This window comes from Brachionichthys hirsutus, chromosome 14 (assembly GCF_040956055.1).
Source record: "Brachionichthys hirsutus isolate HB-005 chromosome 14, CSIRO-AGI_Bhir_v1, whole genome shotgun sequence".
Classification (NCBI taxonomy): domain Eukaryota; kingdom Metazoa; phylum Chordata; class Actinopteri; order Lophiiformes; family Brachionichthyidae; genus Brachionichthys; species Brachionichthys hirsutus.
In genome coordinates this window covers 11755699-11781301 of record NC_090910.1, presented here as the reverse complement: position 1 = coordinate 11781301, position 25603 = coordinate 11755699, and the positions used below count along the sequence as shown (strand labels likewise).

Here is a 25603-nt window from a genome sequence, read left to right as displayed (position 1 = left end):
GTGATCCACTGGTGCACGTCAGCAGGCAGGCGGCTGCGACTCAAGCAACGCAAATGCCAGGATGGAAAAGTTCTGCTTTTCAGTGCCGTCATTACTGCATCGGATCCAGGCTATAAAAGGACGTTAAAGACCCAGAGTCAACAATGCCTTTGCCTATTTTGATCACTCTTGTGTTGCAGTTTATCTGCCCCCCCCCCCCCCATTTGATTTGCAGGATGCAGAGTTCTCTGACACAGTTGCAAAATGTGAAGGGCTGTAAGACAGACAAGACCCTCCATGCTTGACGTCCCGCGGCGCAGGACAACCCGCAGCTATTTACTCCGTGATCTATCCTGTCTCTCAGCAGAAGAAGCTCTGTGCTTTTATTTACGAGGGGACAGAGACACATATATCAGCACTAAGCTGAAGCCAGTGGCGGCGTGAAGTGTGACTTTGAGGCTGAGCACAAACAGTATTTCTATCCCTGGGGTACACCGGGACATGTCCCAGACAAGACGTTGTGGTTTGGGACTTTGCTTCTCAATCACACAAACACACACACACACACACATCAAGCACTTCTCACCACCTTGCTTCATCCTCAGAAGTCGCCAAGACATGTCCCCATTCCCCTTTAAGGGTTCCTAATAGACGTCTCGTGCTGCGCCAACGTGATGAATTCCCTCCACAGTGGCGAGGAGAACTCTTCTCATGTCATTAAACTTCAGTATTAGTCCCAGTGCCACGTCCCCTCTGGCAGGACGGCCTGGCGCTCACTGCTGCTGGGCCATCCCAGACACAGCTGAGGAAGACTGCGCTACCTGGAGCAATGCTCAGCAGAGCTTGCAGATCCACAATGTGGAATTCTTTTAGAATGCATACGTTTAAACCTTGTAGCGAAGCACAATTAAAGCCATTTCCTGTCATGTGATTACAATTGATATAACAAATTTGATAGTCTGTTCTGTTTGTAGAACATCCAGTCAGCTACACACGCACAAAAAAAACATTACCACAAGAATGCACAGCAAAAGAATTACAAGAAGTTTGCATGTTTAAATCTAGCATATTAATTCTTACTTTAATGTTATTTATTATTATTATTATTATTATTATTATTATATTAATTTTACTCTATTAAAAATTATTGAGATTAATGGCCAAATGTAATCTCCACAGGCCGTGGTGTGTGCAGACCCTTCGTCCAGGGAAGCGTTGTTACCGCGCAGCAAAATCATCTCGAGTTCACTGAGGCGTAGCCTCCGGCGTGTGAGTACACGTGCTTCTGCGTACGTTGGTGTGACCACACACGCACACACACACACATATGCAGGAATATAGGTTTCGCCAGCAGGGTCCTTCATAGATCAGCCTCCCCCTGACAGCTCTCTTAAATGTCCTTGGCTGGCCCCCAACCTCCAGTGCTTGTTCTCTCCCTGTCCCTGCATCTTTTTCTCTTTGGCCCAGCCTCTGATGCTTGCTGCCGTGTTCCTCTGCTTCTCCCCTTTGGAACGTGTCCGTAACCACTGGGCCCTGTAATGTATGACACAATCTGAACGTCGCTTTGTGAATTCATCTGCTCATCTTAGCGCACTTTGCCCAGCAGAGGATGGACACAGATGGCGGCCCAGCCCCTTTAAAGTCAAGATAAACACCTCTTGGACTCCGAGTCGATCCTTTAAAGCCACTTAAAACTGTTCATTAACACTGAGTTGTGATTTCAGTTCATATTTAGATTATGTTTTTTTTTATGTGAACGACTTCCTCAGTTTTAAAAACAATGTCAGTTAACTTCTGCTGATCCTGTGAACTCAGCCGATGACGAATTGCACTTAAAACATTTCTTTTTTTTACGTTGTGAGGTTTTGTACACACTCTGTGTTGCTATCAATCATATTTTTTTAATTTAATGTATGAATATGTGATTTATGTTGCTCGGGCTGAAAAGATAAATCCATTTTGTCGAGAGAGAGAGAGAGGGGAGGGGTGGACAGCGCCGACGTTCCCTTATTGATTGGCTGCTTAATAGTGTTTGTTCTTTATAGCTGATCTCAGGAAATAAAGCAAATTAATTGTTGGGAAGGAGTTCAGTCACTGCGATGCTCACAAGGATGAGAAAATAATAGCGGGAATCGCTGCGTTCCTTTTTTTTAGCCTTAGATTTGAACCATGAAATAAGAAAATGGGTCACATGAGATTTCCAATGCTTCCAATGACCTTGATTGACCTTAAACAATGTCGTAGGAGACAGAGCCCGGCGTTCCTGAGCGGACCCAGCAGCCGCACGGTTAGAAGTCAGACTTGACTCATAGCCTTCCTGCTAATGCAGAGTGTCAAGCCTTTATTTGCTCTAAGACTGTTTTAAAAATCTCAAACGGTTTGTCAAATTGATTTGAAAAGCAAAACTGTAGTTAATGCCCTGCATCAGGCTTCCTGGAGCCGTGGCTCCAATTTGTCTTGACATGTCACGTTAAGGGAGAGAAACAAATGGCTCAAGGAGAATTTATTTGACCATGTTATATAAGTGCAGGGAAGTCATTACTGTGCGTGAATTAAGGATTTCCATGTTCCAGTAATGAAAACTTATAGAAGCAAACACTAAAAAAAAAAATCTGCAACTTTAGCCGTTTCTTACCCGAGGAGGACATAAATCTAACACATTAGCCCTGAGGGCTCATGATGGCATTTCCCGCCCCGTGGTTGATGTAAACCAAATTTCCTGTTCGGAGATGAAGAAGCCTGTCAAGCAAGCTGGAGCTCACCTCAACCCCTTATCACCATCCCTCTATGATGATCCGGCATTAATAGCAAATCGATTCTAAATGAGGGACAAGGGAAACAAGCGAGAACCAAAAACAAATTTGGGTGTTGAAGCAGCACACAGAATACCAACAAATATATTTATCTATAATGTTTGTATGAAAGCTGTATTATGGCTCATGTGAGGTCGGCCTCTGCCAATATCCCATTTCTGATGCTACACTTTAGCTAAAGTTAGCATCTGAAGCTCAGTTTAACAGAACCGTGTGTTCTGTAGCTGTAAACAACAGGCAGCTGTAAAACTGTCCCTGCACTAAATGCCATCGCTGACAGTCCCCCCCCCCCCCCCTGTGTTTCTGCTGCCGTCTCCTCAGTGGGGTAATCAGCCGTTCCCCTGCAAGGCAATCCCTGCTCAGGAGAGCATGTGGCCAGCGCTGCGGAAATTCATTTTTGGTTTAATTTCAGGGCTATTGATCCTAAAACGCTTTCCAGCTGCATGACATCCATAATCACAACAACGGTGTGACAGCGGAGATAAATAACGTGGCACGGACTCTGAGAGAAGGAGGGACGAGCATGAGAGGGACGCAAGATTGAAAGAGGGAAGAGTCGGGTTCCATCTTTTACTGCATTCCGTATTAATTACAGATCCCCGCCCTATTGCACTCTTCCAACCCCCCCATCACCTGATTGATCTCCCCTCGGGGGCCATGAATAAGTTTTCTTCCCAAACTTACTGTTTGTTTAAGCAGCCAGTAAAGGATGGGAGTGACATTGCCCCGGGTCTCCATTGGCATTCTGCTGGGCCTGATAACAAAGCGTGCCGAAGCCGATTGTTCGTGACGATAGGCCGGGCCGCTCCACGTCGAGCCTTGCACACCATTAGATGTTGATTCAGAGGCTTAATGCAGATAAAGCAGCTCTACACATGCTGTACAAGCCGTAAGCCCATACATCGATGTGTAATATTTCTAAATCTGATATTTATCGCGTCGGGCGGAGCGCCGCCTGCCTATCAATCCGACCACTGACATGCAGCATGCAGCATGCGAGTGCTCGTGCATGCATATCAGGGCTGGTGGAAGTCGTTCACGTGCCGTTAGAGATTTCACGTAAGCTTTCCAAGGATGTAGCATCGGACAAGAGAGAGAAAGAGTTTTATTTAGCATTGCAAAAATCTACTTTTCCCACAATTACACAAACAAATTGAGAAGTAAAAAGGACTCTGTAAAAAAAAAAAAAAAAAGCAACAACTTTCCATTTTTTTGCAGCTTTCTGTTGGACACTAGATGACGTCTTCTATATTTCTATTTATTTCTTCAAATTTCTTTGACAATTGTTTTTCAAATTGAGAATTTACACAAACACACACAAAAAAAACATTTTAAAAGTGTGGGGAATTCTCCCACTGTATACCGATGTGGTACTTTATTACCTTCTATATTAAGGTTCATGGCTTGCAAAATGGAATTTATTATTATTATCTTTTTAAACAAGCAACCTTCACTCAGCGGCGGCACAGAAAAATTCCTTTGAGCACGAACCAGCAGATTCTTAATAATATCTGTGCAGCCTTGGGTGGAATATCTGAGCGGGTAACTGTCATTTGCATCCCTTTGATAGTTGAAGCACAATCACAATGAAATATGTTGCTGTCTTAAAAGTGTTAACGTTTGCTAAAGTGTTGCTACTTCTCTATTTTGACAACCGAAGCATGTCTTCCTTCCTCCTTTGATAAACGCTAAAATTAAAATACAGAAAATGCAAATGACTGCGACGAGAGTGCAGGTTAAATAATTCACAAGTTTGTGTCCAGAGTGAAAACGACTCTGCCTCGTAATTTTACTTGAACAGGTGTTTGTCATTTACAATCTTCTTTGTTTGTTTATTTGCTGTGTGTTTTATTCACTTTATTTTGTATTTTATGTTCGATTTGAGATTAATTTTAAGGCTTTTAAACACAATTTCTGGCTTTGAGTGAGTTTTAAAAAGGCTGGAAATCAAAAGCTGCCCTTGACTACGGATTCCCGCCCTCCTTGTATTGACGCTTGTTTTTCTCTTTAAATGTTCCAGGTCCAACGTGCCCCCCCTCCCCTATGTGAACCCGAGGAGCGTCTTTTTTTTTTTTTTACTTCACCAGATTACAGCATGAGGACTGACCCACTACTCTGACCAGCCACCACCGGACACAGACCACCGAGGGGGGGGAGAAGACAGAAGGCCGCGGTGGCATGGATAGAAGGAAGGTTTGCGTCCTGATGGCGCTCTGGGCCATGGCCCACCTCAGCTCTCCAGGGTACGGCCTCAGGGCCCTGCGAAGGACTACAGGGGGGCGGAGGGGTTCCACGGGGCTGACGGGACAGGACGCCAACGGCGTTCCGCTCAGGCGCTCCAAAAGAGGTTGGATGTGGAACCAGTTCTTTCTGTTGGAGGAGTACACCGGAACGGACATGCAGTATGTCGGAAAGGTAGAGGACCGCCGCCGTTCTGCAACACACATCCGTAAGCACGTTGGTGCGGATCCCGGTCTGCACCGGGTCCGTTTTCCTCTGATCTCGCTCAGGGCAGGAAACAGAAGCAGCGGGGCTGAAGTAATAGCATCGCTTATTGATTGATCGGCAACGGATGGCGAACATCGGGCTGTTCGTCGAGCGAAAACAACATGTGTGAAAGGTCATTGGTGAACGCAGCGCCCACTCGTGTGGGAGGGTTTCACTTCCAGGCTTAAAGACATGGATTCAAGATGTGCAGCTGATATTCCAGAATCGATCCATGCCTCTCCTGTCCTATTGCGTATCTCGGGGGTGATCCAACGGGTTATTACAGCAAACAATCATTTACATTTATTTGATTTAAACTCAGGTCTCACGATACCCCATTCTGTCCTCGCTCCTTCTTCTTCTGGGCTTTTTATTGTCTTGACTTTGCAAACAGCACAACTTGAACTTCATGCTAGCCGACATTTGACCCTTTGCTATTTTTTTGCCCATTTAAAAACTGCTTAGTTTCGATTCTCTGGTCGGTGCATATTTATAAAGAGTCTTATTGTGAAATCCCCAAATGAACGAGAAAAAACAAAAAAATGGAATACGTGATTTTGGTTTTCCGTGAAGAGCAACATGTGATAGGTTTGCATGTTTAATTATATCTGCAGCTGACGAGACGCTTCGGTTTTCGGAACACGGTCTTTGCTCCGTCTCTGGTGGTACGAGAATCAGCCTGCCATGGCGTGACGCTCTGATCTGTCGGTCTCCCATCCTTTCGTCCTCGGCCTTTGTTTGCTGCTGGCTGTCCAACATATTTTGTGCTTACTGTCAGCTTCTTGAGCGCCGTCTATTTCACTCACATCAAGCCGTCACAAAGCGGCGGCCTTGCCCTGCGGCGAAACGTGACTTCCTCCGAAGGACGTATTTGTCCAACAACGTGAAAGCAGAACGCTGACCCAGATAACGGGGGTGGGGGGGTGGGTGCACGAGAACACCAGCCAAATCACGCTTTACGTACGGCAGGCGCGGAAGTCAAGACGCCGCTCGCCTAGTCCAACCTGCAGTGTAATTGAGGAGATTGTGAAGCATCGTCACAAGGTCAGGACGGCTGAGTGGGGGGGTTAGGGGGGGGAGAAAGGCGGTTTTGTGCGAGGACTTGAATGGGGGCTAGTGCTTTGCATTCCCGCGGTGCGTCCACGGAGGATAGAGCCGTCCACCCAAATGAGATTCTGCAACATACATCCTCCCCGATGCGAGGGTTGACTTTCAGCCCCGGCCTAAACGGATTGCAACGCTCGCCGTGGCAAGAGGCGAGCGCGTCGGAGAAAAAGCCAGAGAGTCGAACAAGAAAGAACGAATGAAGATCAAAAGTAAGTACGAGCCTGATCAAACCACTTTGTCTTCAGAGCGCCGTGATTGATGTCCCACTCTCCTTTTAGCTTGTAAAGGGACTAATAGCAGAAGAAGAATGGATTATCGGAGGGTGGTGTATACTTAGAGAGCCAAAAGCTGGGGCCCTGAGAGCCCCTCTGACTGAAGACGCCATTAAGGGATCAGCCTTTGAGTGCCACTCTTAGTCATGGCTCCGAGCGCATGCGCTTTCCTCCCGAGCACGTGCAGCCGGGATCCGTCCCCTTTGTTGTCTCTCCAGTCCGTCGTCACATCGGCGAGTCGTACGTACGTCTTATCTGATTCCAATTACTGGTTGTTAATTGCTAGATAGTGTAAGTGGTGAATGAGCCTCTAAATGGCGCACCTGGTTGAGCGTCGGGAGCGAGCGAGTGCATCCTCGGGTGGAGTCCGCATCCTCGGGTGGAGTCTGCATCCTCGGGTGGACTCCGCATCCTCGGGTGGAGTCCGCATCCTCGGGTGGAGTCCGCATCCTCGGGTGGACTCCGCATCCTCGGGTGGAGTCCGCATCCTCGGGTGGAGTCTGCATCCTCGGGTGGACTCCGCATCCTCGGGTGGAGTCCGCATCCTCGGGTGGAGTCCGCATCCTCGGGTGGAGTCCGCATCCTCGGGTGGAGTCCGCATCCTCGGGTGGAGTCCGCATCCTCGGGTGGAGTCCGCATCCTCGGGTGGAGTCCGCATCCTCGGGTGGACTCCGCATCCTCAGGTGGAATCCGCTTCCGCGTATTTGTCGCCGGTACGAACCAAAAAACAACAGCAATCAGATGAAGAGGCTTTTACCATTACAGTTGACATCACGGTAACGACAGAAATAAAAAAAACAAAAAGCTTTTTCTCGTTCCGAAGAAAATAAATGAATTGGAAATAACACAATGGCAGGTTATTATAAGCAGAGGAGCAGCTCTTTGCCACGCGGCGAAAGATGGGATGATGAAACCGCACTTGAATTACAGCATCCCGTCTCCGGTTGTTTCGTAAACTCAATCTCTGCCAGTTGCATCCCCCCCCCCCCACACACACACACACTTTTGCACGATTGCTTTATCGAGTTGTGAAGTGCGAACAAATGAAAGTTTAATCTTTCCTGAACAAGCGGAACAAAAGCGGTTTGAACAGGAAGGAATTAACAGAAGCGATCGAGACAAGGGGAGGAAAAAGCCGACTCTGGCAGCGTCTTCTCGGGGAGCTGGGGGGGCTCTAATCTGGCTAATCTTGCTGTATTGGCCAATGGATTTTTTTTTTTTCCTTCCTGCAGGAGGCGAATTGCATAGCGCCTCTCATTAGCAGGCAAGCGGCACGCAGGCCTCGGAGGGCCTGGGCTGTCACTGGGGGGAAGAGGATGTTTGCTTATTTCATTATTTCTTACTTTACCAAAGGGCACATATCCACAGAAAATGGTTAATGGCCTGTGGTTTAGGAGTGTTTGTGCTGTACTATCATATCTCATAAAGTATTTACAGCCGCTGATAGGCCCCAGTGGTTCTAGGCCTGGTGGGTAGACTCCTCATCGTAGTCCCTAGCAAGTAAGCAATGTCCTCCACATGCAAACAAACACAAGCTCACTCACGGAGGCACGGAGGCACGCCAGCCGGCAACGCTCCGGTAATGGGCTGGGAATCCGACGAAAGGCAAATCATTCCTTGTCCGGAATGAGTCAGCGGTGGAGCTACCCAGGGGGGAGGACTGGAAAGGTGCAGAGACTTGTGTGGTTGTGCATTGGAGGGACGGTGATTTTGGTTCCTGTTCCTGCCCCCCCCGCCCTCCTCATTTACCAGCTGCGCACCTTGGCATGGAGTTTGCAGTGTGGCTGAGCCCGCGCCATGCGAGCGGCGGGGTGCATGCACCGGCAGTGTTTGTTGATTAGGTGATAAGTTCCTCCACGTGCGCTGGGAGGGAGCGACTTCAATTCTACCCGTCTCCTTCGCGGCGTTGGGAGGGGTGCGATGAGGTCATGCAGCGACGAGGCGAGGCAAACATCTGTCTGACAAAGGCCGAAGCAACGTCAGATCGAGATACGCCGGCGCCACCGAAGCAGCTGACAGTCGTTCCCCGCTGGTTTCGTCAGGGTGAGATTAATTGGATTTATATTATCAGACGTTCAGACCCTGTTCTTGTTGGACAAGTTTAAAAACAAAAAAACAAAGTAGGTGAATTAAAAGTGAAATTATTCCTATGCAAAAAAAAAAAAAAACTCTGATACAAAAGTAATGCCCGAATCAATTTGGGATCCATTGTACAAAAGGATAATTTTTTGGATGAAAATCCTTCAGAATCCCAGAAACAAAAGTGAGGCCATGACATCGGCGTCCTCGGCCGCCGCTGCAGCAAAGCGGATGCAAACTGTTCAGAATCAGCCGTAATTAAAAGATAACATGCTGGAACTTGTGCAGAGGGCAAAGAAAACAGCAAAAAAAAACAAGAGAGAAGCTCCATATATGTCAAACGACGCTTCACCTTTAAGTCTCTGCAGTGCTGACTGCATATCTGACGTTTACACTTCAGCGGGTATTTGATAGACTATTTCTGTGCTTCGTCCGAGGCTACCATCTGGCCACCTACAAGGCAGCCAGTTCTCGACAGGCCAGGATACAAGCCCTTAAAGGCTAACTGGCTAATTGCCCTTAGCAGCCCACTTCCAGTCCCTTCTTCTTGGCTGAACTTGAGTGAAGCCAGATCGAGGCGAGCGCTAACATTTGCTAGACTTGAAGCTGATTAATTCCACAAACAAAGACGGCCTGCTCGCGGGTCCTCGCGCACAGATGTCTGATGAGTACCACTTCATTTCCCAGCCTCTTCAAACTACAAGATGAAGGACGTGGGAATAGAAATGCATATCTTCTGCTCTGAAAGATGCCAACCGTTGGACGTATCGCGGTGTCATAGATGACTACTTGAATGGAAGCTTTCGTCGATGATAAAATAGTTAAACGCCCGATTGTGAAAAGATCCTCTTTAGTCTTTTTTTTTTGGCCGTGATTGTGACTTTCAAGTGTTTTGTAAAGTGAGAATATTTAAATCTATTTCCAATGCAAATCCACTTTTTTCAACTGTTCTTTGAAAGCAAGTTGATTTCTTTTCATCATCTTGCGCAGCGACTTTCCTAGCATCGTCTTTTTTTTTTTAAACCAGTTTCTATGTCTATTTTTTTAAATAGTCTGTGGTAGAACATTAATTCAATTCAATTCATTTTTATTTCTATAGCGCCAGATAATAATATAAAGTTATCTCAAGACACTTTACAGGTGTCGCAGCGAAAGACAGAATCCAGCTTGTCCCACAAGAGCAAGCAGTTTGGAGGTAGAGGAATAAACTTCCCTTTAACAGGCAGAAACCTTGGACTGAACCCAAGACTCATAGTGGCCGGTTGGGTTTAGAGAGAGAGAGAGAGACACACAGGTAGAAAGACAGAGAGACAACGATAGAGAGGCAGAGACAGAGACAAGGACAGGTAGGAGGGGAGTCAAAATGAGAGGGAGAGAGAGTGATAAAGAGACAGAGAGCAGACAAGCTACAGGTCCAGGTTCTGGACAGAAGGACCTACAGACTGAGACACAAAGAGGGACAAACGGAGGGAGAGACAGCACACAATTACGGGGAAGCGAAAGAGATTCCTGACATATATTTATAACACGTGAATAACCAGATGGAGGGTGTGTTATAGGCGGCGGCGCCAACAGTCCTGTCTATGACAGCATCTTGATATGGATTAACTACAAGCTTTGTTAAAAAGGAAAGTCTTTAGTCCTGAAATCAATGTCTGCATGTGAAGCTGTCCCAGAAGTCCGAGTATTATTAGCTACCGTGTCATAGCCTTTGAAGTTTTTTAAAAATGTATTTACGATTCGGTACCCGAGGAGGGCAGAGGAGAAAAGGCCGGCTATCGACGTGCCAGAGCTTCTCGGTGGCCAGACTGGCAGCACATGTGGCTTTCCCTTCTCCCCCTGGTGGCACTTTAATTGTATTTTCAATATAAATTGATCAACCAGCCATTGTGAAAGCATGTCGGGCTGCCACATTGATTCCTGAGAGCCCCCCCCCCCCCCCCCGCTTAATTTGAGTGGAAGGGCAGCAGTAAATTTTCCTTGGGCAGCTGAGAGGGATGGGGTTACAGCAGGATATATCCTTCATGGTGGGGGGGGGGTATCTCTCTGTTTCCATAGAAATGCAAGCATATGTCTCACTGTCTATTTCACATCTCAGCCCAAAGAAGTGGACTCGATAGTTATTAGCCGGATTGCGGCGCTGGCAGAGATCGGCGGCGTGATAGACAATCATGGAAAAGGACATTGCAGCTATAACAGCAGGGGAAAGATAATAACGTTGAAGGGGATTGTTTTCAGCCAAGCGAGTCTCTGTTTGGAAGAACAAACTGTAAAGGAGAAGAGAAAATAAAATAAAAGTAACAGGACTGTCTCTTGGCTGGGCGAGACAGAGGCTAGAAGAAAAGACAAGAAGACGAATAAAGGAGTGGCTTTGAGCGGAATTCAAGCCGGTTAATGAAACGCGGCTTCAGTCGAGATCCGGGGATGCAAAAAATAAAAACCCTTGACTGGCTTCTCTGAGACCGACAGAGAAAGGAATGACAGCAGTCGTTTCTCTGAGCGTTCAAGATGCTAATCCACAAAGCTGCTCGACTCGGCGGCGATGGAACGGCGTGAATTAGTAAAGCTGCGAGCAGCTGGGAGGAGAAGCGTTCTCATAGGCGATGAGAAGGCCCCCACCTGAAGGCCCCCACCTGAAGGCCCCCACCCGAAGGCCCCCACCTGACCCAGCTGCGACGCACAACATCCCGGCGAAGCCAAGAACGCTTCCAGACAGCTCGCTGGGAGCCTCGCGGTCCGGCCGAGTCGCCCCGGTTACCACGGTGACACATCCAGACGCAGCGTGGGCCCTTTTGCCCTTCACCTACCCCTGTAATCACCACCACATCTTTGGTTTATTAAAGGGGGCGGGGGCGGGGGGGCAGTAGGAGAAGGACTGGACCGGCTTATGATGAGTTCCCTGAGATAAATATATGTGTGTGTGGGGGGGGGGGGGGGGGGAAGCAAACGGGAGGGGGGGGGAAGCAAACGGGAAAGCTTTCACGGAGCAAATATGAAGATTAGCGACAGAAAAATAGCAAAAGTGGAATTTCATTAACCCGCTCGAGTTGTTGTCTTTTAAATCCGCAGCTTCACTCGGACGCGGACCGAGGAGACGGGAGCGTGCGCTACGTCCTGATGGGCGAGGGGGCGGGGACCCTCTTCAAGATAGACGAGAATTCGGGGGACATCCACGCCACCAAGAGGCTGGACAGGGAGGAGAAGGCCTACTACATCCTCAACGCCAAAGCCGTGGACCGCGCCACCAACGAGGCGCTGGAGGGGCAGTCCGAGTTCATCATCAAGATCCACGACATCAACGACAACGAGCCCCGGTTCACCAAGGAGCTGTACACGGCCAGGGTCGCCGAAATGGCCGACATCGGTACGTTATTAGAGTAGAAATACACAAACGAAAACTTCATAAAGTGATGACTGACGTCGTTTGTGTGCAGCAGGTACAGAGAATTACTATGAATGTGTAAAATGGCAGCTATTGATCAGAGAAGAGACGGTAATTGAGCGCTTACACAAACGAAGGTGTTCTGTGAGGAGCTGGATGAATAGGATGAGCATTCAAACGGGATAAAGACGTTCTAATGTCCCAGTCTTACTGGATCAATGGGGCTTTATCAATCATAATAATGACGCGGGCTCAACAAAGAGCCCCCGACTAATTAATTGAGAGACGAGGAGCTGCTTTATGAGCGGATAATAAACAAGGTAAAGCGTGTCTGCGATGGCTGCCGCCCTGCTGCAGATCATCTTTTAAGTACAGGGAAGCATCCTATTAAAACAGTATTTAATTTACTCACCAGCGTCGGAACTGAATGACTGGAGCTCTGGAGCTCTGCAGCTCTGCAGCTCTGCAGCTCTGCAGCTCTGCCGCTCTGCAGCTCTGGAGCTCTGCAGCTCTGCAGCTCTGGAGCTCTGCAGCTCTGGAGCTCTGCAGCTCTGCAGCTCTGGAGCTCTGGAGCTCTGCAGCTCTGCTTCCAGAGCACCGTTTGCTGTTAGGATGTCTTCAGTTCACCGTGCACTCGGCCTAAAAGCACATTCCGGCCTGGTGACTCCAGATCGACAACATGAAAAGGTTTCCAATCAATGCCGGCTTGAAGACGTGGATTGAACTCTGTCCTCAGTTCTCACTCGGGCCGGCAACCTCAGCAGAGAGGCCGGCACTTATCAAAGGGCAGCACAGGTGCCCATGGCAACGGCCGAGGTGTGATGTCACCGCTTGGCAGAGCGTCAAGACGCTGCCCCTTTAAAGGTGGCGTCCACGGAGTTTTATTCTGGTCTCCTGGCTCCGACGGCCGTCTCTCGGACGCTCGGACGCTGACAGCTGAAGGATTACGCTTGCGTTAATCTACCGTCTCCGCAGAAGAAGAAGAAGAAAAAAATGACTATTCCTCACTTGATTGTCAGAAAAGCCTTTTTCCCCAAAGCTTAAAGTCAGCAGTGAGATGGCTGATGTGGATCAGTGACATTCCTCTACAAGCCGGCGTGCCGGGAAAGAGGAAAGCTGCTTTCAGCCTAATTCCCTTGTTAGAGGTATTAGTGATCAAGGTTCGGTGAACCTTCTCAAGGATCTTCCCAAACTGTCACTTTCACCAAATCAGGCAGCCGTGGTCTTTCTCTCTGGCTGCCCCCCCCCCCCCCATATCGCAGCATCCTTTACGGATAACGTTCATTTTAAAGCGGGAAAACTCCGATCTTTCCCGCCCAGACGACCGACATCAAGCTTCACGGGGTCGTTATCACATTGTATCACACAATTCTATATTTATACCGGTTTGCCATTAAATATTTCTCCTCAATTAATTTCCTACCGCATGTAATGAGGCGACGCTCGGCCCCGCAAGGCGCCATTTGGGAGGTAGCACCCGGCGAACCATTTCCCTTTGTTCGTCTCTGGAAGAGGAAATGGATCGCTGATATTTGGTTTCTTAGGCACTCCGGATTGGTGGATACACTAATACAGGGGTCCCCAACCACCGGGCCGCGGCCCGGTACCGGTCCGTGAGGCATTTGTTACCGGGCCGCGAAGAAAGAACAACTAATGTATACAATTTCCGTTGTATCGATTATTAGCGTGGAATTTATGAAACAAAAAACCATGAAGGACAGAAGTAATTATTGGGACCACAATTTATGGTGAGTAGATATTGATATTAAATATTTATTCATACCCCCCCCCCCCCCCCCCGGTCCGCGAAAAAAATTCACGGCATGAAACCGGTCCGTGGCAGGAAAAAGGTTGGGGCGTCGGCTGCCTGCTGAGAGAGAGAATCATCCGTCACGATTAGAAGAGCAGCCGGCGCCTCGTCAGAAGGTGCAGAGTTGATCGAAACCATCGTCATTGATCTCTCTTCCCCCCCCCGCAGGCACCTCGGTGATTCAGGTGACGGCCGCGGACGCAGACGACTCCACGTACGGGAACAGCGCCAAGGTGGTGTACAGCATCCTGGAGGGTCAGCCGTACTTCTCCGTGGACCCGGAAACCGGTGAGTGGCGGCGTGAACCGGAAAGCGGCTTTATGCACGTTCTCAAACCAAAGTGTTTCAGGAGTTTCCTGCTGAAACTCGTCCTCCGTTCCTTTTTAAAACTCGAACGCCAGCCCGTATCTCGAGCCGGTTTTGTTCCATCAAACATATTTTCTCCTTAAATGACATCCGGGGCAGTGCTGAGAGCTTTTCCCGCGCCGCTGCAGGGAAATCTGATCACAGGCGTGAGTCAGAGACCGCGTTTGTACTCGGAATCAAAAGATGAGGGCTTCTTTTTTTTATTCAACAAAATTGAGCAGAAATCCGTCCTGAAATGACGAGCATCGCCGCGGCTCTGTGAGAAGCTCGCACGGCCTGCCCACCTGCTCCGACGGCGCCGACGGCCTCGCCGCCTTCCTGCGTTATTCCGAACGCGCGGAAAAATCTAGATAACAGATCCAAAGCAGAAATAGAAAAGTGCACGTAAACTAACGCGGCTTCACCTGGGCCCCGCCCCCTCTCGTAGGCTGGCAGGTGACGGGATTCGTCGCAGGGAGCTAGAACAATAGCCGCCTGCTAGCTGTAATCATTAACGTGGGCTTTGGAATGCGTCTCTTTTGCTTAAACAAAAGGAAAAACAGAAATCCATTTGCAGATTAGCGGAGGGATTAACAGTAATTTGGTTTATCCCACATGTGGAATGTAAGCTGACTTCCCGTTTTACACAAAAGACACGCCTGGACGTCGCTTTACGAGCGACTTGTTCCTCCCCGCCTCCCCGGTGTCCGTGCATTGTCATGTTTAAGCAGAGATGGAAACGGGTGTGGCGCCGCGTTCGTCCGTCAGATTCCATCGTGCTACAAAGGGAAGGCAAGAGGTTGCATCTTGTTTTTGTTTTTTTCCCCGCTTAAAGTACGGGCGGGGCCTTTTGAACGGCGCCACGGCAACCTCTCCTCCATTGCTGTTTGATTTCCAGTTTCTCTATTCCGGCTGTGAAGTTTGTCAAAGCGGTTTATTTAGGGTGAAATGTCTTTTTTTTATTCTCCCACTCTCCCCCCCCCCCCCCCCCAACCTGGTTCTTATTTATGATGCCTCAAACCCAAACGCGAAGCAGCAGACAGCATTTACTGCCGGCACTGATGGGAGATGCAGCGCACCTTTTGAATGTGCTGCCAATTACGGCTTCACTCGGTCTCTGTCCCGACTCCAAACTCCAGATCTGACGTGTCGGAGCGCAGAAGTGAGAAACCGCTCGGCACATGAAAGGCTGAACGTCGGGAGCCTTAATTCCAAAGAGGAGATAAATGCCGTGGAATGAATGTGGGAGGCGAACGCGCTGCGGTCCGGGCTGATTGGCCGCTGGGCCCACTGAGCAGTGACATCACAAGAGTGCCGGGACCGGCATTGACCTCTGACCTTTCAGTGATGGAATGTGCTTTGTGGTTTCGTTCAGATGCGTGATTCTAAACAGATGAATATTTATCCTCATGTTGCGTAAAGGATGAGGCGAAACGTCTTCATCAGTCAGTCGTCCTCCTGATTGTCTCCACGAGGCGGTGAAGAAGAAATGGGCGTGGCTGTCTTGTGATTGCGAGAATGGTATCCACCCCTGACTCCTCCCCTTGCTCCTCCCCAGACCCGCCTTTTGTTCCTGTTATCTCATTTCAGAACTAAAACAATGTTGACGCCAGTCGGCAACATGAACTTGACCGCCACGCTACAGATCGACGTGTGAAGATGACTTCCCAGATCAACACTCGTGAATAATTGTGTGTTTTTGCTCAGGCCTGATCAAGACGGCTCTGCCTGGCATGGACAGAGAAGTGAAGGAAAACTACCAGGTGGTGATCCAGGCCAAAGACATGGCCGGGCAGATGGGCGGGCTCTCGGGAACCACCACGGTCAGCATCGCCCTCTCTGACGTCAACGACAACCCGCCGCGGTTCACCAAGAGTGAGTACAGCCCCCCCCCCCCCACGCTCATCCACAGAAGCGCTTTGCTGGCGCGAGGCGGTGCCAGTCCCCCCCCCATCTGGTGTCGGTTTCAAAATGCTTTTGGATTACCGCAGCGAGCGCTGGGGCTCGTGCCACAGAGGCGGGCCGCTTAAAGGCAGTGAATAATTAAATATAGAGCCATCTGACAGAGCAAAGGGTCCCGCAAAGTGCATCTAATCCCTAAATGAAGAGGACGCTCGCTGAGCTTTATCCCCGCCCCCGTTTAAGTCCTGCTCAAGCTGGACTTTGCCCTCTTTTTGTTCCACTCATCAATCATCAATCCTTCCTTTCTCTTCCCTTTCAGTCCCACACGTTGTCTCCCCTTCTTTTGCCGCCCGTCTCACTTCCTCTCTTGCGAAGGCAGATTACCGGCGGCGACCGCACACTGAACGCACCGTAAACACCCGGTTCCTCCCTCCATCACCTCCTTCTCCATTTATCACTCCCTCTTCCGACTTTAGTCGGGGGGGGGGGCAGATGCTGTCATCCCAACTGCTCTGCCAATGAATGAGCAGCGAGGGGGACGGATACGGCGGGGATGGAGGAGGTGACAGGAGGAAGATAGAGGAAGAGTGATGTGGGACGACAGAAAGGCAAGCCCGTGATGGAGGGAGGGCGGAGGGGAAGACGGAAGGAGGGAGGAAGAGGAAGAGATATTGTAATGGGACACCCAGAGGAGGCAGAGTGTCAGGAAGCGATATCATTGTTGTCTGCCGGAGTGATGCCTCCTCCTTTCCAGCCGATGCTAAATACCTGCTAGCCGAGGAAAACCTCCCCGACGCGCGGCGCTTTCGATGCACGCGTGCGCACGTGTGTGTGCACGTGCACGGAGGCAAGTGTCAGAGTCCCAGAGACCTGCCGACACTGTCAGCGTGTTTTATTAGCGTGTCGCTGCTGTTTGTCTCCACGGGCCCGCCGCCTCCCGCAGACCCGATATTTATTTAAGCGGACCAGATACAGCTGGTCCCGACAGACAGCCGTCAGTTTATCCCAACCCGGAACTGGAATCAACTCGCAAAAGAAAGGGGGGGGGGGGTAAAAGAGGCAATTAATTCACATGGAGAAAATTGGCTTGGAATTTATGTTTCACCCTAAACTCAGAGTTTAACTTAAATGAAATGTGCTTCATGAAACGCCGCTGCACGGCTGATCTCCACGTGCCTCACCCCCCCTCCCCTGTTACGCCGCCACGCTCTGATTGGCTGTGACTCACTCTCTCCCTGACCCGCTTACTCTCTTTCATTTTTCACTAACGGGGTCATAAAAAGATTCCGGCCATCCGATGCCGTTTGGGCGGCCGGGTTGTGATTGTTGTTTTTGTGAATTAATCTTCCATTCCGGGGCTTTTCTCGATTTTAATTTCGATTAAACCTTTAAAGAGAAGCATCGCTTGGTCTTGGTGTGAAAAGCTGAACGTGACCTTCGATCTCTTGCACACTTCTTTATGTAGCTTTTTCATTTTCTGTACTCAACAACCAATTTTTACGGAACCACCAAATCGCGTCTTTCTCCGCAGCCCTGTACGAGTTCAGAGTACCGGAGTCCATCGAGCCCGGAGCCGTGGTGGGGGCCATGCGGGCCGTGGACGCCGACATCGGCGAGAATGCCGAGATGGACTACAGGATCATCGGGAGTGACGGCCCCGGCATGTTTGATGCAGCCACGAACAGGAGCACGCAGGACGGCATCATCATCCTGAGGAAGGTGAGGGTACCTCCTGTACGCCGCGCGGTTTAAATTAGACGGCGTTTTTAAATTTAGTCGCCTCGCCTCCAACCAGTATTCCACAAAAACCCAGATTCTGCAAAAATGAAATAATCAGAATCAAAGCGGTTAACCCCGCCCCCTCCTCCCAGAACACGCAACGATCATTGAGGGTGATTGAGACGAGCAGGTGTTCAGGGTCGAGCCGGTGAACGGGTCCAGCTGGGCGATGACGGATGAGTCACGACAGAGAGAGAGAGAGAGAGAGAATATTTAAACGTTTGGCAGCTGAGAAATGATGGGAGGAAGGTGGAGAAGAATGGAGAGAAGGAGCCAATGGAAGGCCGAATCCGGTGGCAGACATCTTCTTTAAAGGGGAAGGGGCGGGGCTTTTCTTTTCTGCAGCATCCCTTTGTTTTTGGGATTAGCTGCTCGCTGTCAAAAAATAATCCAGACCAAGAGCTCGTTTTTGATGAACATTTCCAGGCCTTTATTCTTCTGAAACAGGGAAGAACAACTTCCCGGTTTCCAGCTACACACCTTTTCTTTTTTTTTTATCCAGCAGGGTTTGAGCACCCTTGACTGAATGCAAACATCGCCTTTCTCAATGGGCTGGAAAAAAAAACTAAATGGGAAAGCAACTCAAAGAATGAACTGCGCTCAATAAAGCAAAATAAAGTTTTTATTTCCATACGCTCAGACGGGCAGCAGCTACATGTGTTTTCAATGAGGTTCATCCTTCCTCTAAGATCAGAGCAAAGCAGAAATATCGACGCTCCGTATGGATCGCGGCATTCAGCGGTCTGCTTCCGATGCATTCCAGATGCCTTTTCAAGCGCCTCTTCGATCGATCATGCCATCATTAAGTGGGGGGGAGGGGGGGTGACATAATTGCCTTTGGTAGCCGCGGTGATGGTGCAGTGGATGCACTTTGTGGGCTGGCTCTGTGTAGGGAGTGAGCTTGCCCTAATTCTGAACCTTCTAATTAAATGGGTTTGTCAAGTGTCCCGTCTCGGCTCGCATCAGTCACATCGGATCGCCGGCTCCTCCTCCCGCGCTCAAAGAAGCAGCGGCTCGTATCGGGCAGAGATTCGTGGCTGGAGAAAACGGTCTTTTCCGTTTGACAGCGTTTGTTCGCAGAATTATGGAAAAACTGCTGAATGGATCTTAATGAAAACAAATCTGAAGATGGGTCTCGGTCAAATTTAGATCCCATCAAGTGTTGAGAGCGATCCGGATACCTGTCTGGGAAAAAAAAAAAAAAAAAAATCACATCTCATAAAATCTGTATTCAAATCACTCACCAAAAATCACAGTCGATATGAAACCTCATGAAAAATGTCTTCTGGATCTGATGCAGAACTTTCAAACTAAAATAAAAGCGTCATCAATGTTATTATTTGTCTTACAATTCTCAGTCTTATCATCCACAAACAATCCGAAGCACATTTTTCCTGTTACTTACGCGCTGATCTGAAGTCTGATCTATTCATTTAGCAAAATAAATAAATAAGCTGAACAGATGTTCCCCAGCCGACGGCAGAGACGCGTCTGATCGATCGCTTCATCGAGGAAATTAAGTTGAAAAAGCACAAACGTTCAAGAAGTTGCTGTGTGAAACGAAAACGATGCATATTACCGAAACAATAAATAGCTCCTCGACCAATGGGAGAAGTCTTTCAGTCGTTGTCTGTGAAACCGCTGCCAGCTGTTTCTGTACATCAATCCGACCGCGTCGTTTTGAAGCTTCTCCACCAAACTGTTGAATGAAAAGGCTTTCAAAGGCCAAAAGTTCACAGGCCTGGCCCACGTGTGTCCGTCCAGAGTCTTCTTAGCGTCCTTGAACAGGACGCCGAGGACATTAGGAGACGCTCCGGAATGGATCCGACCTGAAACTAAATGTGGCCGGATGCTCACAAACCAAACGCGTTTCTGCAGACGGATGTTTAAAGCTGAACAACGTGTCGCTCTCTCTCTCTTCCTTCCCGCAGCCTCTCGACTTTGAGCGGAAGCGTCAGTACAGCCTCCGCATCCAGGTGGAGAACTCCCACATCAACCCCCGCTTCTTCTCCGTGGGCCCCTTCAGGGACGAGGCCAGCGTCAAGATCGTGGTGGAGGACGTGGACGAGCCGCCGGTGTTCGAGCGCGCCAGCTACGTCATGGAGGCGAAGGAAAACGCCGCCAAGCACACCGCCATCGGCTCCGTCAGCGCCTCCGATCCCGACGACAAAAACAGCCTCGTCAGGTACTTCGAAGTCCCCGAACTTGAAAAGACATCGAAGCGACACGAAAGCATCGTGAGTAGCATCCGCTTGCTTCAAATGTCCCGAGCTGGGACACAAAACGGGGACACGGAACGATCGGAGCGTCCCGTTCAGTACCGGCAGCGAGGCGAACCGTCCACGCCGTCTCAAAAGACTTTTTCATTTTTACGACGCACTCAGGCAGTTGGTGCTCAAGGTTGAAGTTCCGCCACTTTATTGCAGGTGTCAAATATAATATCATTCTCTTTTATCACCCATCATCAAGGAGCTAGCTACCCCGCGGCCTTTAAAGCCACGCGGTGCGGGAGAAGGACCCGGGACGCCCGGGGGGGCTGCCTGAGATGAGGAAGTCACCGAGACGCTTATCTTTATTAGCTCCAGCTTCTCGCCACAACGCGGAAAAGAGGAGACGGCGCATTGCAGTCCTTCCCGTGGACTCGGTTTAGCTTCGAGCTAATCAGGACCAACTGCTTATTGAACAAACACGAAGTAAACGGAAGGTTTTCACGTTGAATATTCGTTAAAACTCACCTAAAATGAAGGTTTGGGCTTCAGTTTTTGACGCTAACCTTGAACCTGCTTCCCCTTCCTGTTGGTATGAAACCCAGTGAAAAGCCTGGCACCAACGAAGAAGAACTCTTTGCACCAAACAAAGCTGTAGCTCCTGCGGGCAGGGAACCCAATCCCCGTCCCGACCCTGCGTGTCCTTCCTGCCCGCTGAGCGCAGCGTTTTGAATGCTGCGGTCAGGAGGACGCGGCGCTCTGTCGCCACGGAGACATTAGTCAGGTTAAACTCAGGCGGCTGAATTATTGGGAATATTAGGAAAGCAATTAGTAAAAAAAACCCTCGGCTGACGCGGATCTAACGAGGTTAGAGTTACGGTCAGACCTCCTAACGCTGTGGGAGAACAGGCAGGGAGGAGGTGGAGGAGGCGCGGCGGCGGCGGCGCATCGGGACCCCGACTGGGTCTGAGGGGGTTTGAGTTCAGTTTGTGCAGACGACATCATCACACCTATCAGACGTGTTCTAGCACTTCCTGCCCGCTGGAACTCCTCTAAACACACCAGCTGTCAGTTTAGCGGATGCGAGCTTTTCCCACTCTCGGGAACGCCAGAGCGACTACGTCCCACGCCTTTAGGGAACGCGGGAAGCACGAACCGAAAAGCCGATTCCCGCGTGTGTTTTGCGCAGGTACACCATCGATCGGCGCACGGACATGGACCGAGTGTTCAACATCCACGCGGGCAACGGATCGGTGTACATCCTGAGGGAGCTGGACCGGGAGGAGAGCGCCTGGCACAACATCTCCGTCATCGCCACGGAGTTCAGTGAGTGCAGCGAAGCGAACGGGACGTCACCGTCTCTCTAGTTCCGTGTTTAGCAACCCGTCCCAGTTCACCCGGTAGCCGGGGGCTTTTTATTTTATTTTATTTGTCTCAGTAAAGAAAATCGATACCAGAATAACTTTTTATTCTAACTCAAATGAACGAGAAGCTTCTTAATTTAATTTAATGCAAACTCGACTCTTCCGTCACGAGTCGTTTCAGCCTCCATAGATTCTACAGAAAATCCATTTCCTCAGCTTTATATTCGTCATGGCAACAATAGACTCGTGTTCTCACCGTTTTAGTTATTGATCTCGTCCAATAACTAATTTTGCCTTCTCTCTTTAGTTCTGTTCTGCATTTTGTCATGTCGGCAGCACTTCCCAAACGCCGGAGGGGCGTCTCTCATTTTGTTAACCCACACAGGAAACACATTCTCATCTCAGATTATTGTAATGGCTGACGTGCACAAAGGTAGCCATTAGCGTCTTTAGCGTCCCGGCTACAAAACCCTCGAACCGGTGACTCGATGTTCGGGTTTGCGCTAAAACATCTGTGACCAACTTGTGAGACTCTGTCGTCGACTTCCTCGTCACAGGCGGCGGCCGAACCCGCCGTGGAATCCTCATCATCTTAGGTATACAGAAACTCACGCGTGCTTCTCTTGTGTCCCAGACAACCCACGGCAGATCAGCCGTGTCCCCGTTTACATCAGGGTGCTGGACGTCAACGACAACGCGCCGACGTTTGCCACCAATTATGAGACGTTCGTTTGCGAGAACGCAAAGGCTAATCAGGTTGGTACGACCAATCAGGAAGCGGTCGTCACGGTTTCACCTCGACTCCACCGACACGTTGGCTGAGAATGTGATTAGTGGAGTTCAGAGAGAACTTGTAAATCTGTCACGTGTGAAGCAGCACAATAATACGGGTGGGATAAGTACCAGCTCTATAATGGAGAATATATACATGTATATACTGTATATAAAAAGGATTTTGCACCTGGTAAAGGTGGATTTACTCAAACTGTGACTTCTGGGTTCCGACTTCATTTGTCCTGAACATGTTTACACAAAAAAAGAAAGACCTCTGAATATTCATCGACATTTTTAAGCTCCTTGATCAAAAAGCATCTTCTATTTATTGCAGCGGATACAAACCGTGAGCGCCACCGATCCCGACGAGCCCCTCGGAGGACACAGGTTCTTCTTCAGCCTCGCCCAGGAGGCTTCTGGGAAGGCCAACTTCTCCATCCGCGATAACAAAGGTAATGCGTTCATCGGGTTCGGCGTAATGTTCCCGTGAGGCACTTTCACCTGTTGTTGAGCGTAACCGCGTGATGCACTAAAAGCACGCCGGCGGACTCGAATGAAATCGGGAGTGGAGTTCATTGAAATATTCGTTGAGGTCATCGATCGCCGCTGGCGTTCTGTTTTCAGACAACACGGCGTGGATCCTCACCCGGAGGAACAGCTACAACAGCCTACAGAAGAGCGTCCACCACGTGCCGGTGGTCATCTCGGACGGCGAGTTCCCCATGCAAAGCAGCACGAGCACCTTGACCATCAGGGTGTGCAGCTGCGACCGCGAGGGGAACATGAAGCTGTGCAACGCCGAGGCGCTCACGGCCAGGGCGGGGCTCAGCACGGGAGCGCTGGTGGCCATCTTGCTTTGCGTCATCATCCTGCTCAGTGAGTGTGGCCGGTTCGATCGCACGCATGGAAACGCATCTCGCAAATATTTGTTTTTCATTCCCATCTTCAACTGAGCGGCTGATTTAAAGGTTCCCCCGACCGCTGCTGGAGGCGCTTCGGCGAAGGCCAGGCACCTCTCAGGTGTTACGGAGACAGCTTTGTATTCCACTGCTTAATGTGATTCATTGCTTCCTGTGGGCGGGTAATTCTGCCAGTGACCACGGCTGACATGATAATTTGATTTGAGCAGAAGATCTACGGCGTCTCAGCTGGGGGAAATGGAGCGCTCGGCTTTATTGCACCACAACGTGACGCTTTAGGATCCAAAGCATAATGCCACTCTTTGCAGGCGCGGCTCCACCAGCTTACGTTACGAGCCTTCCTTTAAGTCCTGACGGAGCACAGATGCGTCAGAACTAGCTTAAATCCTTTTGGGTTTAACGGCGTACTCGGTGTCCCGTCTACGCAGCACCTGATGAGGCTTCTGCAACCCAACAAGCATCCTTTAAACGATTTGATGCTGCAGAAGCAGCACAAGGATCATTTCTCAAAGCCCATCCCTTAGTTATCTTTAGCTGCAGTGGTTCTGAATACACAATGCAACCTTCTACAAAGCAAGACAAAGTTCGTGAGCATCGGTGAAACTCATCCAGCATCGACTATCCCCCCTGGACGCTCTCTGGACTCGAGAACAAAGGGAGCGCAGCGGAAGCCGCCTGACTAACTTCTTCTTTGTTTTTCTCGCAGTGATCGTGGTGCTGTTTGCCGCCCTGAGGAGGCAGCGGAAGAAGGAGCCTCTGATCATCTCCAAGGAGGACGTCAGAGACAACGTCGTCAGCTACAACGACGAAGGGGGCGGAGAGGAGGACACTCAGGCCTTTGATATCGGAACGCTGCGCAACCCCGAGGCCATCGAGGAGAGCAAGCAGAGGCGGGACATTGTCCCCGAGACCTTTTACCCTCCGGTTCGCCGGCTCGTGCTGCCCCCGACCCGGGACAATAACGGAGACGTGAGAGACTTCATCAACCAGAGGCTCCAGGACAACGACAGCGACCCCACGGCGCCGCCTTACGACTCCCTGGCCACCTACGCCTACGAGGGGAACGGCTCCGTAGCCGAGTCCCTCAGCTCGCTGGAGTCGGTGACCACCGAGGGCGACCAGGACTACAACTACCTGAGCGAGTGGGGGCCCAGGTTTAAGAAACTGGCAGACATGTACGGGGGCGACGACAGCGACAGGGATTCCTAACGAGAGCCCGGCACACAGACGAGGGGAGGAGCGAAAGGCGATTCAAACTTCCGGGCGATTGTGGTGAAAGGGGCGGAGCTTCCGAGCGCTCGGTCGTCCCTCCGGTGAACAGACGTAGGCTTTGTGTGTCCTGTCAGTGTTAGTTGCGCTTTTTTTTTGTTTTTGTTGCAAGGGTGCAGTGAAAAGACTTTGTGTCGAGCCTTTTTTTCTCGGTGTGTATATGGAGCGTACACCAGGCTCAAATATATCTAAACCCATTCTTTCTTTGTCTCGTTTGTTTTTCCGAGGCTCCTTGCGACGGACCCTTCGACGAGCAGTTTTGCGAACCAACAGATGTATTTCTCTGTGTTTCCTGGACAAAAACATGCTGCATATTGTGAGTTCTATCTTAGCTTGTGTACGTACGGTAATATCGAAACGTTACGCTGTACAGTTGTTTGGTTTTTTTTGGAGGGATTTCTGTCGTCTAAGCGATCCCTCCGTTCAGCGATGGCCGCCTCGCATTAGTTACTACTCCATCGGTGAGCTCGAGCCGGAAACGCCGGGTATTGGTGACATCACGCGACAAATCTTCCTGGTTTTAGAGGTACACATCGTTAGAAATGTGTTACTTGAATCTGTGGTTGTTGAAAGCGGATTCTGCACCTGCAAACAAGCCCGTTTGTCGTTTCTGCAGTGTCTGATTTTCATCTCGACACAGCTTTGAGTTTTCGCTCGAGGTGAAAGACCAAACATTTTTTATTTAGCCGAATGTCTTTGAAACCAGTTAGCACACAGACTCGTGTTGTTTTCTATGATACGCTGACAACAATCACCAGTCCAGCGTGAACCGGGCTCAGTCGAGCGCCGACCACGGAAATGTGTGAATGCTTCAAACGAGTCCAGGTCACAATTCACTGCCTTCGCTGGGACGGTCCCAATTACAGTTCAACGTGCTATTTGACTTTTTGTCCCCCTCGTTTTGTCGAACAGGAATAGTCGCATTTGAATCTGAACTAAGCCCGACGAGATTTTCTAGTTTGATTATGCTGAAGGTATAACGTGTAGTTTAGTACTTCAGTAATGGCCGTGCGATAATGATAGTCGTCCTCCAGCTTCGGTACATGTCCCGTATACAAATCCAGTCCCGAGTGTTCAGGCTTCACCCACCTGATCTCCTGAGAGGCCCACAGCT

The 25603-nt window shown here is 49.8% G+C and overlaps 1 protein-coding gene across 1 annotated transcript; it reads left to right on the top strand.

Annotated features, from left to right (window-relative positions):
- Positions 1 to 4970: 4970 nt before the first annotated feature.
- Positions 4971 to 24429, top strand: LOC137903850 (cadherin-6-like). Its single transcript, XM_068748012.1, has 11 exons — positions 4971 to 5207; positions 11807 to 12101; positions 14098 to 14217; positions 15982 to 16149; positions 17708 to 17895; positions 19887 to 20140; positions 21352 to 21488; positions 22161 to 22282; positions 22635 to 22752; positions 22925 to 23176; positions 23927 to 24429. The coding sequence occupies exons 1-11, from the start codon at positions 4971 to 4973 to the stop codon at positions 24427 to 24429; spliced, it is 2394 nt and encodes a 797-aa protein (XP_068604113.1).
- The last annotated feature ends 1174 nt before the right edge of the window (positions 24430 to 25603 follow it).

Excerpts from the sequence above, each read along its gene's own strand:
- LOC137903850 (XM_068748012.1), top strand. The coding sequence starts at position 4,971 with ATGGATAGAAGGAAGGTTTGCGTCCTGATGGCGCTCTGGGCCATGGCC. Across the intron at positions 12,102-14,097 it reads CGCCGAAATGGCCGACATCG|GCACCTCGGTGATTCAGGTG; the intron begins GTACGTTATTAG and ends CCCCCCCCGCAG. Across the intron at positions 17,896-19,886 it reads GCATCATCATCCTGAGGAAG|CCTCTCGACTTTGAGCGGAA; the intron begins GTGAGGGTACCT and ends TCCTTCCCGCAG.